This window comes from Poeciliopsis prolifica, unplaced genomic scaffold (assembly GCF_027474105.1).
Source record: "Poeciliopsis prolifica strain line A6 unplaced genomic scaffold, Auburn_PproV2 SCAFFOLD032, whole genome shotgun sequence".
NCBI lineage: Eukaryota > Metazoa > Chordata > Actinopteri > Cyprinodontiformes > Poeciliidae > Poeciliopsis > Poeciliopsis prolifica.
Window position 1 is genome coordinate 5,462,527 of NW_026562407.1, and position 18,188 is coordinate 5,480,714.

At 37.6% G+C, this 18,188-nt stretch overlaps 1 protein-coding gene across 5 annotated transcripts in view; it reads left to right on the forward strand.

The window, feature by feature from the left end:
* The window catches only part of adgrl3.1 (adhesion G protein-coupled receptor L3.1), a 259,349-nt gene that overhangs the window by 99,143 nt on the left and 142,018 nt on the right, over window positions 1–18,188 (forward strand). For all 5 annotated transcript variants that reach the window (XM_055050947.1, XM_055050952.1, XM_055050951.1 and 2 more), the window contains one exon: window positions 3,057–3,270. In XM_055050947.1, the coding sequence (XP_054906922.1) occupies window positions 3,057–3,270 (214 nt within the window). The remainder of the gene's footprint in view (window positions 1–3,056; window positions 3,271–18,188) is intronic.

Here is an 18,188-nt window from a genome sequence, read left to right on the forward strand (position 1 = left end):
TTTCTTTCTCTTGTTCAGGACATGGGCTGGTATGAAACTCTGATGGGAGGCTAACCTTCAGGGAAAATACCAGCCAACAGTGTTTTTTTAAGGAAATATTCAAACAAAAATGTACTTTTCGCTCATTGCTTTTCTTTAAGAAAAACAACAAAAAATTCCCATTGATGTTAAAATAATACAGAACAGCGATAAAGCACAAAAATAAAATAAAAAAGAGAAATAATATCTTCTAAATGTACTAGTAATTTTCCTTCCATTGTAATTCTGCTAATATTAGCTGCTTAAATGATCACACTGTCTTGGTTGGGTGTCTAGCCTGCAGTTAGCCACTTCACAGATATATTGATATACATATGGAGCTGCTTTATGCTCCACATAAACAAAGAAAACGTTGCTCACTCCAGCACTTTCCCAGGGCCTGGAGGGAGAACGCTGAAGAGCAGCTCATTGGTTCATGTAAAAACATAAATGGATGTACTTTTGGTTTTTAAATAAAGGTGTTCTACTATCACTGCAAATATCAATATGGGAAAATACTGATTACATAGCTGTTGTGTGATTTGCTGTATTTTTAGTATTCTTAGTTTGGAAGCAGAGATAAGATGAGAGAAAAAAAAGAGGTCAGGCTTTCCAAATAATAGTAAAGATTTTAAATCGGTGGCAGCTGAAACACCGGAATCAGCAGAGTGGTTTTAAAGTATTTTGTTGTTGTTGTTGTTGTTGTTTTGCACACAGTCCTAAAGCATTTAGACGTAAATATTTTATAGAGGAGTATAGTCAGTGTGGGCTTGGATTGGTTTCACGATTTATTAAGAATTTAAAAAGCTCCAATTTCAAAACCGCAAAAGTTTCTTAGGACATTACGATTAATAGGGGGTGATGAACGCAGCTGGCATTTTCTCCACATGGACGGAGCACATTGTAATGCAGGAGACTAAAAAAAGTCTGAAACATGACAAAGACACAGCCAAGTGTCCAAAAACATTCCAACTCACAAAAAGACACATACAGTGGTGTTCTGGAAATTGATATTTTTGTGATTTTTATTTTTTTTTCTACTGTTTTCTGACTATGAGCGTCATGTCTATTGAGCAGCTTACTGCAGGCTGGTTTGGAGCAGATAGCCTAATGAATTATGAGACAAATGGGATTGGGACTCTTATTTTCTCACAGTTCGATTCCAATTTTTGATTTTTGATTAAAACATATTAATCGTGGTTTTCTACTGTGTTTTTCAAAGGATCCTCATGTTCTGCTCCAGACTGCTTTGCAAGGCAGAATGATAAATGGAGACTTTAAAGCGTCACATTTATTAAGTTTTAAATATTAATCCATGGTTAGCTGGAATTACTATCGCCCTGCATCCTCCATTTACTTTTACGAAGTGGTAAAGAGAGAGTGCCCCACCTTTCTGCAGACAGCCTCCACTGTGGGCAACGGCATTGTAATTCCCATTCAGAAGGTTTGCAATTTTATAGTCAGTTAGTAAAATAATACATAACATATATGGTTTGCTGTTTGTATAAATGCTTTTAAACATTTTCAATTTAAATTTTTGTCTGAATACCACGGAACTGTGGTATCAAGGTTATATTTTTAGAATCTCATCCTGGCCGGTGAGTGTGGCAAACTTAATTTGGTGTTAGCTGCTTTTTTATCTGCAGTAGGCTTGTTATTTTACCAACATGTCGTTGACTCATTATAGGTCATTACCAGTGTTTATTTCAAAAGGCCATTCTCATAAAACGAGAAAGGTCCTTTGTTGACCAAACCACAGGCATCCATCTTTTGAAAAAGGAAAAGTTTAGGTTGCATGTTTGGATTTTCTCTCATTTGGAAGTCATCTACAACTGACTTACAGCCCACATAATGAGGTGGGAAGTGCTGTTACTACTCTAAAATAGCTGAAAATGATCCAGTCAATGCAACTCAATTTTAATAGCTTTGAAATCTTTTTCAAACTTTTAAAATCTTAAAATCAGAACCCCCCTGTCTTTCTACTTAGCTAACAGCAGACTGTAAGTACATTTCTCTTTGTCACTAAAACTAATGTACTCTCTTGTTTTTTCTGCCTCTTGCTGCTCCTTTTCTGACTCGCTTGGCGTCATCTCACAGTCCTTTACGTATCCCAGAGACTTGTCTCAAAGGATGTTTATAAGCTCTTAAACTTACAAACTTCCCCTTACTGTCACTGAGACTAATGTTTATACTTTCTGCTCAATTTTTCATATCTGAATCTAAACACAGAAAGTCTCCAGACTGTTGTGCACATGCTCATTCATGTGGCAGCCTCCGCTTGCAGACGTTCATGGGCCTGCATGCTCATGCAACGGCCAAACAGTGACTCGCAGACGGCTGTCACTCAGTCAAATAAATAGATGGTTTCTCAGCCATTTATTTGCTCTGGGCAGTTAATATGAGCCTTTTTCTAACAATTTGACTCCTACCTCTGACTTAAGCCATATCTCGACCCTCTACTTCCTGCCTGCGTGCGACCCCCTTAAAACACAATAAACCCTACAGCTCTCATGTTTCCTCGATACACGGTTTTCTGTGTTTTTGGCTCTAATCTCCCAGTTTAATGCCCAAATAATGAATTGTGTATTTTCTCACAGGAAAGCCAACAAACACTACTTCTTTATGTGTGATCAGTGTCAGACTTGTACTCAGTCTTGTTTCCACAACTTCTGGCCTCTGGAGGGCCCCTGTGGTGTTGCTCATCCTCCTACTCCAAACAACTCTTGTCCTATCAGCCCACACTCCTGAGAGAAGGGTGGAGAAGCTCTTTGCATATGTCTCAGTGTCAAACCTTTTGATTGCAGGTCTTCCCATCTGTTCTTGTATTTTTTTTCTTTTTTTTTTTTTTTTTAGTAGAAATATGCATAATTTTATTCAGGTCTTCATAAACAAATGCAGCCAACTCCAGGATGAAGCTCCTTTAGCTATTTTCTTCTTTTCTTTTATTTTTTATGGAAATCTTCAACTTGCATCGGAATAAAAAGATGGCAAAAATTCTCAAGCTTTTTTTTAAATTGATTTTTTGTTGTTTTCTGCAGCTTTCAGCAGAGCACCCATCCCGATGGCGGTGGTGAGAAGGGAGCTGTCCTGCGAGAGTTACCCCATCGAGCTACGTTGCCCGGGCACGGACGTCATCATGATCGAGAGCGCCAACTACGGCCGCACAGACGACAAAATCTGCGACGCAGACCCCGCGCAGATGGAGAACACGAGGTGTTATCTTCCAGATGCCTACAAGATCATGTCTCAAAGGTAATTGCACATGCAAATTAACTAATGTGCTAAACGTGGGAATGAAGCCATCAGCTAGCAGTGTTGCTTGCGGATTGTGGGATTAATGGTTAAGAATGCTAAAGTATGTCACTAAATAGTGAAACTTTTATAAGCATAGTTGCTTAACACATTAAAGAACTAGAATAAGCAAAATGTTTAGCAACAGACCACTTTGGCTGTTATTTTGCTCTCACTCAATGACCTGTCACTGATTGAGCAATAGCTAAACAGGAAAGTTAAGCGCTTTCTTTCTCTTGTATAAAAACACTAAAACGCTGTGTTGACACAAAGTAAAAGTAAGACAAAGAGGATTTAGATTAAGTGTGTATGCACACACTTCATTTTATTGTCATATGACTGTCACAACATAGCCAACAGGTTTAAAGTAATACAACAAGAAGTTAGGGTCCGGATTGCTGTCTTGATGCTAAACCTTTTTACCATTGTCTTTCCTTTTTTTATTTGTATATTGAGGGTGTTGTCTCACCTACCGTTATTTTGGTACAAATCATTTGATGAGTTCTACCAGTTCGCAATTTTTTCATAGAGAAAATTTCAAGCAGACAAAATGAATTGCTATGAACTATGCAAGAACATCCAGTCAGATATGTATGGGGCAAAATGTAAATATAGGAAGCTTTTTCCAAGCTTGTTGAAAACAAGTTCAGATCAAAATGTATTCACATTACCATCTTTCTGACTACTATTAATAGAAAAACTATACAAGTTACCAAATGGAAATAGGGCTTTATGCTTTCCAAAAATGATGTTAATCCCTTTTTTTTTTTACTCTTCTGTATCCCACATTTTAAGAAATTCCTGGCTATAGGTAGGTTTAACTTAAGAGTGTATAATAGCTGTGCAGTCAAGGTTGGAACACACTTATGAGTTTGACATATCTTGATTCTACAGGTCTGGTAGTAATCAGCTATGGAAACTAAACCTGGCTTTCTTAAAATGTGGTTAATCAAAGTAAATTCACTTTAGCAGTATTCTCTCACAAGGCTGTGTTGGTGTGGACAACATTTTCCTTAATAAATGGACAAATAAATGTATTTACTCAGGTTGTGTTTGTCTAAATGTTCACTGCCTGTGGATCATGTGTATGCTTACAATTAGTTCTTTCATTCAGTAATGCTCCGGCTCTTTGGTGTTCGCAGTAGAAATCAGGATAACAAACATGGTGATATTTGGGACTAATTCAGAACATGACCTTATGAGTGTGTGCGCACTTGTGCATAATTTGCTTTATGCTGCTCAGTAATCAACTTGAGTGTTTTTTCATGTAAAAAATATAGAAATATTTATGTAGAAAATAAGACCTGATTTTCTAAATTTCAATTAAATCTTTTTTTTTTTTTTTTTTTTTTTTTTTAAATAATGTTATTTCTGAAGAGAATGGAGGCTGCATATATTAATCCCACACCAGCATGGTTTTGGATGGATTCATTTGTCACATGGGAAAATAGCAATACAATCTCATGTTGTTATATGTTATGTGCATTCAACTTTCCTGACGTTTAATGAACAACTTCTTTTAACGAAAACCTCACTACTGTTAATCAGTTAGTTTTGACACGTATCAATAATCTTTAGCAGTTTGTCAAAAACAACTGAAGCTGTGTCCCCAGAATTACAAACCCTTTGAGTAAAAAGAACAAAAACTGACACCCAAACCTATTTATCTAAATAGCTACAGCCTAACTGTGTGATGGCCTTCACTGTGTAATTTATTGCTAACATTAGTGTAATACATATACTTGTTTTGTAGTTTTAACTAAGCTTGAATTTCAGAAAGTATTGCACTCCAGGGGGAGTGCGGATTGAGTGTACATTTAGTGTGCAGGAGCCATTTTGTTGACGTATGGCAACATTAAGAGCAGAATGAAAGCTCCATGCTGAGATCTTTCTAAGCATGGGTACTCATTCCTTTGAGGTCAAAGCACCCTTGAGCAATGCCAAGGGACAGGCTTTATCTAAATTGCTACTCTAAATTGACTTTTTCTAGCTCACTTTATTTCCAAAAGCTAAACATATGTCCATTTTCTTTTTATTTCCAGAGCTTTAGTTCCACTTTTGACTTGCCCCTTTGAGAAAAATACTAATGGACTTTTCGGCTTTATCAAACAATTGCTCTTTGGTTTTTAGTTTGGTTCCATAGAGTTCAGATAATCACCCATGTGAAAAGCAGCGGATAGTTAAAAGAGGTAGTTTGAAACAAGTTGTCACATAATTGATGCACCCTGTCGCTCCCTTTTTTCTCTCCCGGCTGCCCACTCACACTGAAAAATCCTGGCTGGAATGAATCAAAGGGTCCAAAGGGAACATAAAACACAGAGAAGAAGTCCGTCTTTTTAGCATTTTCATTGCTAGCAGGGGCGTTTAAAATGATGCTCAGAGATAAGTACAAGCCGATTCAGAGCCAGGGCACTTTTTCTTGGCGGAGGAAGTGACTAAGTGGATGAAGGGTGTGGGTGTTGTGAATTGAAAATGGATGAGGAAGACTAGTCGGGATCAGGTGAGAGGATTCAATGATATTTATGGCTGCGGTGACTCTACTACGCATTAGCATGTGAAGGTTAGCACAACAAATGAGCGCCACCTCCTTTGACCTTTTCACAGTCGGGCTGTCAAGGCCGTTGCTAGGCATCTCGGCTCATTAAGGTCAAAGAACAGAAACAAGTCGTTTAAACAGAGAAAGTAACTTTTTTATGTCAAAAAAATATTCCAAAGAATAGCTTCTCTTTCTACATTCAGCCTTCTTGCCGGTATTCTTCTGAATCACTGCAATGTTCACACATAGCCCTTGAATGTGTGCTGCAGCTGTAAAGAATACAAACAAACAGCACTAATGGAAAAAACATTATTGGAATGACAGATTTATACTTTTAGTGACTTTTCTATTTGACTTATCTATTGTTGGGTTGTTGTTGTTGGCTAGAGTTAGTTCAATTAATCAACAATGTACAACAAGTGTCAAAAAACATCAAAAATATGTTTGTGGTATGCATAGGCATTTGCTATAGTGTGACTGATGATATGTGCAGTGAGTTTGATTCATTTTATATTAAACTCTGTCTAGTAAATTGAGTATTTCCTCATTTTCTTTTTCACTTAATTAACAAAAGCGAGGCTCCTTCAACTGTGATCCAACATACTTTCCATCAGCATTTGTGTTGGAAATTTGTCTTTGCCATCTCATTTCATGGCCCCCAATGTTTGTGTGCACACCATAACAGTAAATTAGTGTGATGAAAGCATCAAAATGGTTCAAAGTAGTCTGATTTCCTCTTTATTGTGGTCTCTATATGTTTGTTTGATTAAAGTGCACAAGGATGTTCTGCAGACCATGTGAAACAAAGCCAAGATGGAAATCATCTGGATTTTACTTTGTTTCCAAGAATTTGAGTTAAAACTAACAATATGATGTACATTTTCAAAGATATATAAATAAATCAGCCAGTCTATGCACTGTGCCTGATAAGGATTTAAGACATTTGTACTGAACATTGCGCTCAACTGAAAAATAAGCCTCTTTTTGCACTTATCTGCTCACAGACATGCCAGTACAGCGCAGTAGATTATCAGTGCCCAGGGCTGCCCTCTTCATCTGCAGTGGTGATGGACACTGTTCAAATTTCAAACAGTCAGAGTGATGCAGTCTGTGAGGAATCCTGCAAATATAAATGTTTTTTTTTTAAAGAATTGTAATCACTTGAGCTGTAGCTGCAGAGCTCAGAAACTGCAGGGGCCAACGCTTTCACAGCGGGGTGGTGACAAGGCCATCCACAAAGAGTACTCTGACTCACTTGAAGCCAACTTGAGTTTTTTCTTCCACAAGCCAAGTTCTATTTCTATTCTACATAATATTTATAATGTGCATGAAGCACACTAAACTTCTTAACTGCAGATCAGAGAGTTTCCTCCATTGTCCCCAGAGGTGAAAACTTAACTATTTTCAAATTCTTGCATGTTGTCTGACCATAGCACAGTTAATGACAATTGCCATTTGTAGCTAAGATGCTAATGTTATCTTTTTAAGATTTAAGCTGCTGTTACCCTTTCATCACAGCTCCTGTCAGATTATACTTTCATCAGCACACTTTACACGTCGTAATGAACTGGAAGGTCTCGTTCCAGTTGAAGTCAACTCATCAATCTGACGCTCCTGATCAAACTCGGGAGGAAGTCAAAAACCCATGACCACCGTGAACTTTAAAGGGTACAATGTAGTTGCAGCATAACAGTGACTTAGGGATGTGAGTTAAAGTAAAGACAGTAGCAGTATACTCTGTGGAAATCCACAGGAAGGAGACACAGGATCCTCCACTGTGAAATATGTTGATAAGTTGAACTTGATGTAGTCAATAACATTGTTTGGGATGGCAGAGAGCATTACTTGGATTTAAATTTCTGAATTTACTTTGACATGATCGTGACACAGGTGGTATAACTTTTTTTTGTTGTTGTTGTTGCATGCATCAAATAGCAGTGACATCAAAAATCACTTTTAGCTCTCCTTTTGTTTCTCACACCTAGTCCTCGTAGCTGATGCTACGTACATTTCTGTTGAGACCCTATTAGCTGCATACTTTCAAATAAAATTCTGTAATACCTCCTTGGAAAACACTCTATACACTATTGAAAAAATCAAAAAAGGCACTTTTTTCCAAAGAGGGAAAAGGGCAGGTGCTCTAGCAACACCTAGAGTTTATCTGTGCATGTCCTTTGCCACACTCACAGCTTGAACTACAATAGTATGGTTTTGATAAAAGAATATTCATGTTTCAGTGGCCCAGTCAAAGACCTGAAGAGAAATGAGGATCTGTGGTGAGACCTAAAATCTGATGTCCCACAGATTGTTATTCTCCATTCAGTCTAGTAGGGACAGTTACTTTGCAAACAAGAAAGTGCAAAGCCTGTGAAGACATCCACAGCAACAGTAGCAAAAGGTGTTTCTACAAAATCTATACTTAGTATTTTGTGTATTCTATTATCCTGATGAAATACAAAGAAATTTGTGGTTGTAATGTGACACAATGTTAAAGGAAGTTCATGGGGAATGGATGCATTTCCGAGGCACCGTATATTGAGGGTCCCTTTGCTAAGGTGCCTGGTTCCATTAACGTCCATTACGGAGCCAAAACCACCTTTTATCTGAGTAATGGCACGTCACTGAGCTTATAAGTAAAGGTTGCCTCACATGATGCCATGGCAGGATGAAATGAATGGATGTCTTTCAACAGCTGGCTCTGTCTTTGTGTTTTGAACATCATGGCTGTGTACAAGCCTTTGGATAAACATGTCTCCTCTTGGCAGTGCAGGCTAATGATGCTGTAATTGAAATGTGCAACCTATGATTAATTTAGCTCAATCTGACATCATTTGCATAGTGTGTACACACATGCTGCAGCTTGTGAGTCTTGCAGCAACCCCTAGTCCCTAGTGGGATATTCTTGGAAGTTATTGTTGAAGCATTGTCTGAGTCTCCTCAACACATGTCGAGATCGAGGCCCATTTTCAAATGAGCGAAGTCGCTTCAGGGATGGGAGTTGAAGACACTTTTGCTATCAAACAAGACTGACCCTTTTCTCATCAAAGCCACAATGTCTTTCTTCTCTCTTTCTTTTCCCCTTTTGTGTTCCCCCCTCAAGGCTATGTGGCCTTCACAGCCAGTAATTACAGGCTATATCAAAACTATATATCACCTTATATCTCAGCAGACCTCGGCAGGCACCATAAGGGACAGCTGATAGCATCGTGGCCGGCTTGTGCATGACCCCTGAAGGAGAAAAGCGGGTCACGGTGCCCCCCTCCTCCTTTCTAAGTCGCGCACGTACACCTTCCACGTCCTTATCTGTCCGGTCTATCCTTTTGTCTTTCTTATCACTCTTATTTCTCTTCCCCAGTCCGATGCCCCCCTCGGGATTGCTCCCACTGCTGTGTCACCACACTTGTCATTTCGGCAAACAAAGACGAACCAAACATATTTATGTCTGTACAAGCTCTTTGTCTTTGTGTGCTTGTCACTAACGGTGAAGGTTAATAGATATCGCAACTTGAAGAGTCTCACGAGGACGATAAAAACAAAATGAAAGCAACCTGCTTTTTGAATCCACCCCAGCACGTGACGGTTGACATTTGACAGCTCCTGTTAATGACGATGACGTGAAAAACAAATGCTTGTGGGTTGTTTCTCAAATGCAGAAGGAGGTTGGCTGCAGGAAAGTTGGGATAGAAAGCAGCCAATGGGGACTTGTGAATGACTGATGGATGGAAAGAGGGGAGCAGATGGGAGGATCACATCTCATGATGATAATCCTTTCCATATGCATTGGTTCTAATTATCTTTTGCTTTTTGACCTTATTCTAAGGAGTTCAGACAAGATTTGCTTCAGTGTGGGTTGGTTATTTATTTATTTCAATTTTTGTTTGCTTGTTATCTGATGATCAGGGACAGTGCTTAAAAGGTGAAAATTCCAAAGAGACCCATGCCAGCAGCAACCGCCAAGAGGACGATCAGATGTCAGGAAATGAGGGAATTCTTCTTAGCTGTGCAGCTCGAGCTCAGTCACATTGAATGGAGGACGTCTGCTAAGATCAATTTTCAGGTTCTGCCTCAGACTCAAATCCTTTGCAGCCTCTAACAGGAAACCGTGTTTCATTGAGAGGATCGTGTGTTCATGATGATTACTGTTTCCCTTTACTTTGATTTTAAGCACTTGTGTGCACTTGTCTATTCAGAATGTACACCTCTTTGCAAAAGTTTCATAACTTTTGTAAAGTAATCATTTTTTATATTTTTGTGTCAGATTTCTTTTTGTTATTGCCGATTTTTATCTATACATATTTTAAGGTCTATCAAACTTATTTGGCTTTTTTTGTGTATTTCTGCTCTTTGTATCTGATAGTATGCCTGAAAATTGACAACTTGAGTAAAAGAGTATTTGTAGCTACTTACAAAAGATAACCAGTCTGAAAGTAATGTCTTAAAGACATCCAGCCAAAATTTGTCAAAGACGTGACACTGAACCTGACATTTGCTTCATCCTTCAGTTGATCCTCTCCTGTGTGACAATGTTTCTGCGAATGTCCTTTTGAGATTAATCTAGTTAGTGCTAAAAATTGTACGACTGTCCTGCTAAAAGGAAGACAATCGCAGCAATTGTTGGTGCTCTCACAGAATCCACAATGGAAATATACTTTGGGGAGCAAAAGTAAAAAAAAAAAACCCAACCTATCAGGTTTTGGGTTCGCATACAACAGAAGTTGCAGTTTATTGTGTTATTTATAGGATGAAGAAAGAAGAATCAGAATCAACTTTAATGGCCAAATTTGTGTATAAATAAGAAATTTGACATCAAGTATGAATAAATAAACTGAGAGAAAATAGAACAACAGATAAAGGGAACAATATCTATATATTTGCATGGCCAGTATTTTTTTTTATTCTTAACTTAAGAAAAAAAAGTGAAAATCCTATTCCCAGCTTTGGCTGAGGCCGACATTTTTTAAAGCACATCTGCATGTAAAAACAGAGCTTTGGGATTTAAACAAAGTTACTCAGTGGATCTGATGAAAGATTATCCAAGGTTGCATCATGGGACTAGACTAGAATAGAGCAAGTCAGGACAATTCTCAGCGCTTTTAAAGGGAGGAGAAAAACAAAGTACTTAGTGCATACGCAGCATATGAAGTAGTTTCTGAATCTTTCACAAAACAATTAAACTGCTGCCATTAGAATTCAACTAAGACTTATTCTGTGATGGATCCATGCAAACACTACTTTTATTTAAATGCACACCATAACAAATGCCAATACATGTTTAAAATAATGACATCTATTGGTCCGCAACAGCCGTTTCAGTTTCTAAAAAGCTTTTTATTTGCACTTCTATTTATTTGGGTTTTGCATGATGCAATTACATATTGAGCACCTGACAATTACAGAACAAAGATCTGAGCAATGAGCACAGCGTGGGACAACTGCCTATTGTAACGGTGTGAACAAACAGAATAGTGGGAGATTTTTCAGCTGCCATTAATATGCAGAAGGAATTAATGAAAGCTCTGACAGAGGAATAAACATAAAGTTTTCCCTTTTTTCTAATAAAAGTGATAAACGCACTAAGAAGTTCTTTGGATTACTGCCGGAATTTAAACCGCCTTCCCATCTGCGCATACTTGCCTCCTGCCCCTGCATAAACCTCTTCTCATAAAGAATAGTTTTAAAGCAAAAGAGCTTTATTTGCTTCATGTTATTATTTTCCTGCTTTGGATGACATCACCTAATATTCATTGTCCTGTCTTATATGTTTTGAATATGTTTTAATTTTGAAGCTGGCAGCCTATCAAGTGGGCGTCTTTTAGACATGGATGTACAAAATGCTACAATTATTAGAAGGAGGAAAAAGGAGGCCCATGGCGAGAAATAGGAGATTTTTTAAGAACATCTCCAGTGTACAGGGTGAATTGCTTCCCCTCTGGAGAGAAAAGCTGGATGGTGGGAGGGTTGGGCTTGACATGAGGCAGTGGCTTAAATCTGTCATAACGGTGGCCATTTTCATACCCTGAGCTGAATGCCCTATAGACTTTATTATGTCCCTACAAGCAGCGAGGTATCCAAGAGAAACCAGTAGATTTTCTGATTGACTTTTTTGTATTTTTACTTTATACCAATAAAGCCTTCTGCTGCTCAAAGTGAACATTGCTATCATATTAAAAGCTAGCACAATAGAACATCTCAGAACAAGGGGCTTATCATGTGTTGGAGGAAAAGCTAAAGTATGAGGGCTCAGTCCATTTGTCAAGCAGAGCACTCATTTGGATGAGTCCAAACTGTGAAGAAAGGGCTAATTCACAAGAGAGCAGGTGGTTGGTCACACAGCAGTGAATCTTCTAAGCCTTTTTTCCATCTCTATCTGATATTTGCCCTTCTCTGTTCTTCATAGTACTTTTTTTTTAATCCTTGTTCTTTACTTTGGCTCTCCTTTCAACAACTCTCGTTTCAACTGGCAGTTGCCAGTACACACAATTGATGTCGACCACTAACTCTCTTTCTTCTGACATGAAGCGAATATATAACGACCGAAAATACAGCAAAAAGATGCAAGTTTCAGTGACCTTGAATACATTTTCGGGACATTGATCAGTGTTCCTCAGAGATAAAAAAGCAAAATCTTTTGGACCGGATGAACTCCAGAAGGTTTTTTATCTCTTTAGTTTATCTCAATTCAGTAAGTTCAGTCTTCCTCTGGTCTCAGTTCTCAACATAGTCCTTAGTTGTAGTGTATGTTTCTGCGACATTTGGGGATAATTATTATCGCAGGACAATCAAAGCAATCAAATTTTACTTCCTAAAATAAGCAAACTTTGCTACTTTCTAAACTGAACTATATTGAATACTACATTGAAATAAAAAAAAGAGTAATTATGTTCGTTTTAATGGTTTGCACATGGAAGTTCTGAAACACATTTCTCAACCTCAGGATGCCTCATTTTAACCTCATTTGTGTCACACTTTTTTTTCTTTTATATCTACAGTAAATTAGGTGTTGGATGTTAAGCTGCAATATGTTAACTGTGACGGCTTGGATTCAAATTTGATCATTTTTAGAAAAAAATGTGTAAAAATAAGAACTTGCTCTGAATTATTATTCAATTGGTGTTAATTTTGTGAGCCACCAGTTTGCAGTCTTATAAACATCTTAAGCACACCGCTTCACTGTTCTTGGCAACAGTTACACTATTGTTGCATATAACAGTAAGCATTTTCTAATTCAATCCAACCTCATAAATCACTTAAGTGAAGCAAAGACAAACAGGAAAATATTGTAACATAATTAATCTGAGTTTATTATACAGTTAACTGAGGATCATTGTGTTTTGCTTTCTCAAACACAAAGGCATGTTTGGTTGTCTTTGGCAATATTTAACATGCATTGTGACATATTTTTCTTCAGAGTATCGAGCAGAACCAATTGGTTTTTACAGGCTGATAACTCAGACGAGACAAAGCGCTTTAAAATGTCTGAGGCCAATAATTTGTCTCGCCAGGAAGATGGTGATTAATCACCACACCTTGTCTTCATAACACACATATTGAAAATAGTCTGTGTATGTAAAAAAAAGCTACCATGATACTGAACAGTGATATTTTTCACATTTGTCATTGATTCTGGTCAAAACCGTTAAAGCCAATTTGATTTATGATAGGGCATCTCGACTGGAGCTCATTATCTTGATTTCTGTAACACAGGTTCACTAAATTGATGGGTCAAGTTTAAAGATCTTTGAATTGAATATTTGAGTTTCCAGAGGATGAGAGAGGATGAAAATGAAAACTGCCTAACACCTGTAACTAATTGATTTCTTGGTACATCCGTACCTCAGGATGTTATCAAACCTCAAAAGCTTGGATAAAGATTTCTTCTTTCTCTTTTTTCTGTTTCCATGATGGTGTGAATCTTTAGCCATGTAGCTTTACTGTGCTGTGACTTAGTGACTTTATAACCGTGTTTCTGTGTGTTCCTTGACTGCTTTAGTCAGCCTTGAACGTCAGTCGGAAATGAGTCATCTTTAAGAGTTTATGCCGTGAAGGACCTGTGGAGTCCTTCTGAACTGATAGATGGCTCAAACCGCTTGGCTGGGAAAGCCTCTAGTCATTGCTCAGCTCAGCATTACAAGACACACTCTACCTACCTTAATCCCACTATCTTCCTGTCTCTGTCTTTCTCCCTCTCCTCTCAATTACCGTTCAACTCCGAATCCTCGCTTCTCCTCTTATCACTCCTCCCTCAGTGCTTCATTTCTTTATTTTCCCTTTAATGATTCAATTTTACCTTGCGTCTTTAATGATACTTGGGATGGGCAAGTGAGCTACGATCCTCATGTCTGCAGCTGCTGCAAGTTGCTAAGGCAGCGGAAGTGGGATGTACAGGTTCAACTCATGTTCTCCAACCTTGCTAAAGGGAAAATCAAGGAGGCAAAAATAAAAAAAGCAGTTTTAATTTGTTTACCTCTTTAACTATTTGATGGTCACACATAGCTAGCACCTCAAATCTTCCATATATAGATCATATTTGCCTAGATTTATAAAAGTAGAGTTTGGTTTTCAAATGATTTGTCCAGGGGAAAAAGAAAGAATGTTGTTAGATTGTTTGGCATGGGCCATTAAATACTGGATCCATCTGTGTGGGGCAAAATGTATCAATCTTAAAGCTGGAAAACAGATGACCCTTTCTTATAATCAATGTTTCATAACACAATTGCATAATTCACTTTGATCTCACCCAAGCTGCTGAATATTCAAAAAGTTTGCACCACTTGGACTCCGTGCATTTTCAGAACACTCAGCAGCGGATTGCTGTATCCTTAGGGGTGCTCACACAATTTGCAGTTCACGTAGAGTTACAGGAAGCAATTTAGATATTCTCTGTTTTCAGTGATTGGCAGTCAAGATTATTCTGAATACTGCACATGGTAATGCATAATTAATAGGCTTGTGTGAACTTTCTAGCTATTCTTGTTGGGATGTTAAAAAAAATCGCTGTGGCCTATAATGCCAAAGTTTCTTCAAAAGTGCTATTTTTTTAATTGAATGACTTAAAGCATCCATATTTGTACAAGTTTGAGGAATGTATTTGAACACATCAGAGATGAGTTTCACTTAAAAACATTTTATCCTTGCTTATAATATGGCAGACATTTTTCAGCTTGCTAAAATGGATTGTGTTGTTCAAACAACTGTTCCACAGATTTGTGTGGTTCTTATAATGCACTGTGCTCAAAACTTAGAACCTCACAGGAGTATATAAAAGTCAACTAGAAAATCTGGTGAACGTGGAACGAAAGTAAGAGTGTGATCTGGAAGGGGTGATCACTGCAGTAGGAAACGGTGATGCCGATTAACTAAATGTGTAACATTTATGGAGGAGCATGTTAGGAGGAAGTTGAGTGGAGAAGTATCAGAGGACTAGTAAACTAAACACAATGACAACCCAATAAAAACCAAAATAATCAGAAATGCCAAAAGAGGCAAAGCAACTAAGTATTTTGTCAAATATTTGTAGAATCTGTATTTGGTTTGCCTAATTCATTTTGGACATGTTGCTTTTACAATGACCGTAATATTCACACATTCCAATAAACATATGGTGGAGTATTTATTTATATGTATAAATTCAGGGGAATTTGGCTCTGTATTACACAATGATAAACAAATGGAAGTATGTCTTTCTTTCTTTATTTATTTATGTATCTTGCACATGGTTGGCAATCCCTAGGTTGAAATATTGCACCAAGAACTCAAGTCTCCTTTCACCCCATCATCAATGTTCACGTTTTAACCTTTTATCAAGACATAATCCCTTTTGTAAATCTAACAAAATAAACTTTTAAGTTTTATCTGGGAATAAAGTTGTCATTTGTGGTTTTCGGCATCTGTACTTAGTTTCTCTATAGTGACTGGTCTGTGGTTATTATATTCCATTTAGATGTTTCAAATACACAGAATGTAATAACCTTTAGGGATTGTTTGCTGTGCCATAAAACATATTTAACACGTTGATGCTTTTCGGTTAATTAGTCAGGATGTCTACTCTGTTAGCCTGCCTGCAGTCTGCTTTTTAACAACCAAGACATTTGTAACTTTCAAATTATAGTATAAAACATTGTTGTTTTCTTGTATTTAATGTGAGAGAAATGAGCAGCAACAGGCGTTAGAGGGGTAGTGCTCCACCACTCCGCTAAATAATTTCAGCTTCAGTGAAGCAGTTTACTTAAGCCGGTTGAAAGAAGAAAAATAGTCATTTTTGACCTTTTAAAAGATAATTACAAATGTCTGAATACATCCAAGCCTGTCAGCCATTCTGTGGCTGTTCAAAAGTCTTAACGTCTTATCGTACCATCTTCATTTGATTAACTGCTATGACCACACACTCGTTCATGCCTCATTGCTTTTTTGTTTCATAAATATATCAATATTGTTTAGTATCCAGGTAGATGGATTGTGCAGCAGACCGAGAGGATTGCCCCTCCTCTTCAATCGGCCCCTCACTCATTTTCGGCCTTTCACACTACTCCTGCTGAGAGGGTTTGTCTGCATCTAGAGTGGCCTCTCCTGCTGGCCCCAGACTCGCCTGTGAAAGCTAATTATGCCAGGCTATTTTCTGACCAGGGAGCATGTCAATATTACACAGTGGGAGAGCTCTCACTTGTTATGGCGCTGCATTGTTATTCATGAGCATTAATTCCATCAATGGCTTCCTCGGCCACTGGACCATGGTGGCTTCTTAGCAGAGTGTAATTTTAGGAAAAGTGCATGTAGCTGCCAGAGGCATCACACTTCAGTTTCACAAAGGCCTGTGCCTTCCTGTTCACATGCTCAAAGATGAAGGAGGAGTAGAAGGAGTATGAAGTATGAAGGGGCTTTCTTACTGTTTACTATGGATGGATGATCCCAACAGAGCTTGAACTCTTTGGAATAAGTTGATGGTAAAGTAAAATGATATCTGTTCTTTTTAAGTAAAAAAAAAAAAATAGAGTATGGATTGATCTCAGACTTAGCTTTTTTCTTCCTGCATTTTGATATCGTTAATAACTTTAGGTGTTATGAAAAAGTATCTTCCTACTTACACATACATATATTTTTTAATATTTCAAACCTTAAAGCAAAATTTTATATCAGACAAAGAGCATAGGTAAGTACAGTTTTTAAATAATAATATATTTTTCAGGAGATAAAAGCTAACCGTGCCAAACTGGCAGTGAGACTTTTGGCCAACTCTTCTTGCTCTTGGTTGTAATTGAGCCACACTGGAGGGTCTTCAAGCATCAGAGTTTGGAGTATGTTCTCAAAAGTCTTTGTGATCTATGTCTTCTTTTCAGGATGCAATGGTTTTCTCAGAACAGCGCTCCCCAATCTCTTTCCAATTGCTGAGGCATGAACCTTGGAACACAAAATGCTTTTAAGATCTTTTTGTCTAGATAGGTTACTTTAGGTGATTTCATCATTTTACAAGTGGATGGCAATTATTCTTTGATGTAATGCCAAATTTTGACAGCTTTTTTTCTTTAACTTGAAAAAAAAAAAGCTGTCAATTTAAAGTAATTATGGAAAAAACATTTTTTTTTCATAATTACTCAAGTTATCTTTGTCTGATAATAAATTATGTTTTCTGATCTGAATTATTTAAGTGTGAGTAAAATAATCTAAACCAGGAGAAATCTGAGGGAGAACATAAATTTCCACAGCTCTGTAAATTAAAGTGAATTTGATAGACAGAAAGATAGTATCAACCTGAGACCAGTAATGGTTCATATTTCATACAGTTTTAATGTAGGTATATTTTATTCCCCCACTGAGTGTATTCTGTGTCGTGGAAGCTGAAAGGTATATCGGATGCACAGCATCTGTATATGGAGAGAGGGTTATTGTTGCACAATGACAATGAGGGACGCAGCGGAAGATAAAAGATGCTTCCCATGAATTACCACCACATCCTCTTTCCCTGCTGATACCGCCGCCGCACAATCAGGATTTTCATGTCACCTTGAAAGTTTATGGGATTTACTTTGCATCTGCAGTGTCCTGATACACCTGCTTACAATTCTGTGCACTAGATCTGTTGGTGTTTGTTTTATAATTTGAATATGTCTTTCTGGAGTTCCTTGTGTTGAAGCTCCGAAAAGTGATTTGTGGAACCCGAGGCCTGATTTAGGAGGATGCAGGATCCTGTGAAGTTTCTTTTATGTATGCAAACTACAATCAAATGAAAGTTATTATTTAACGATGTATTTCTTCAGTGTGAACTTCTTTCAATACTATTTCTTTTGAATTATTTTACAAAGTACAACTTAGAAGGCGCAATATATATTTCTCCTTTTTATTGCAAGAC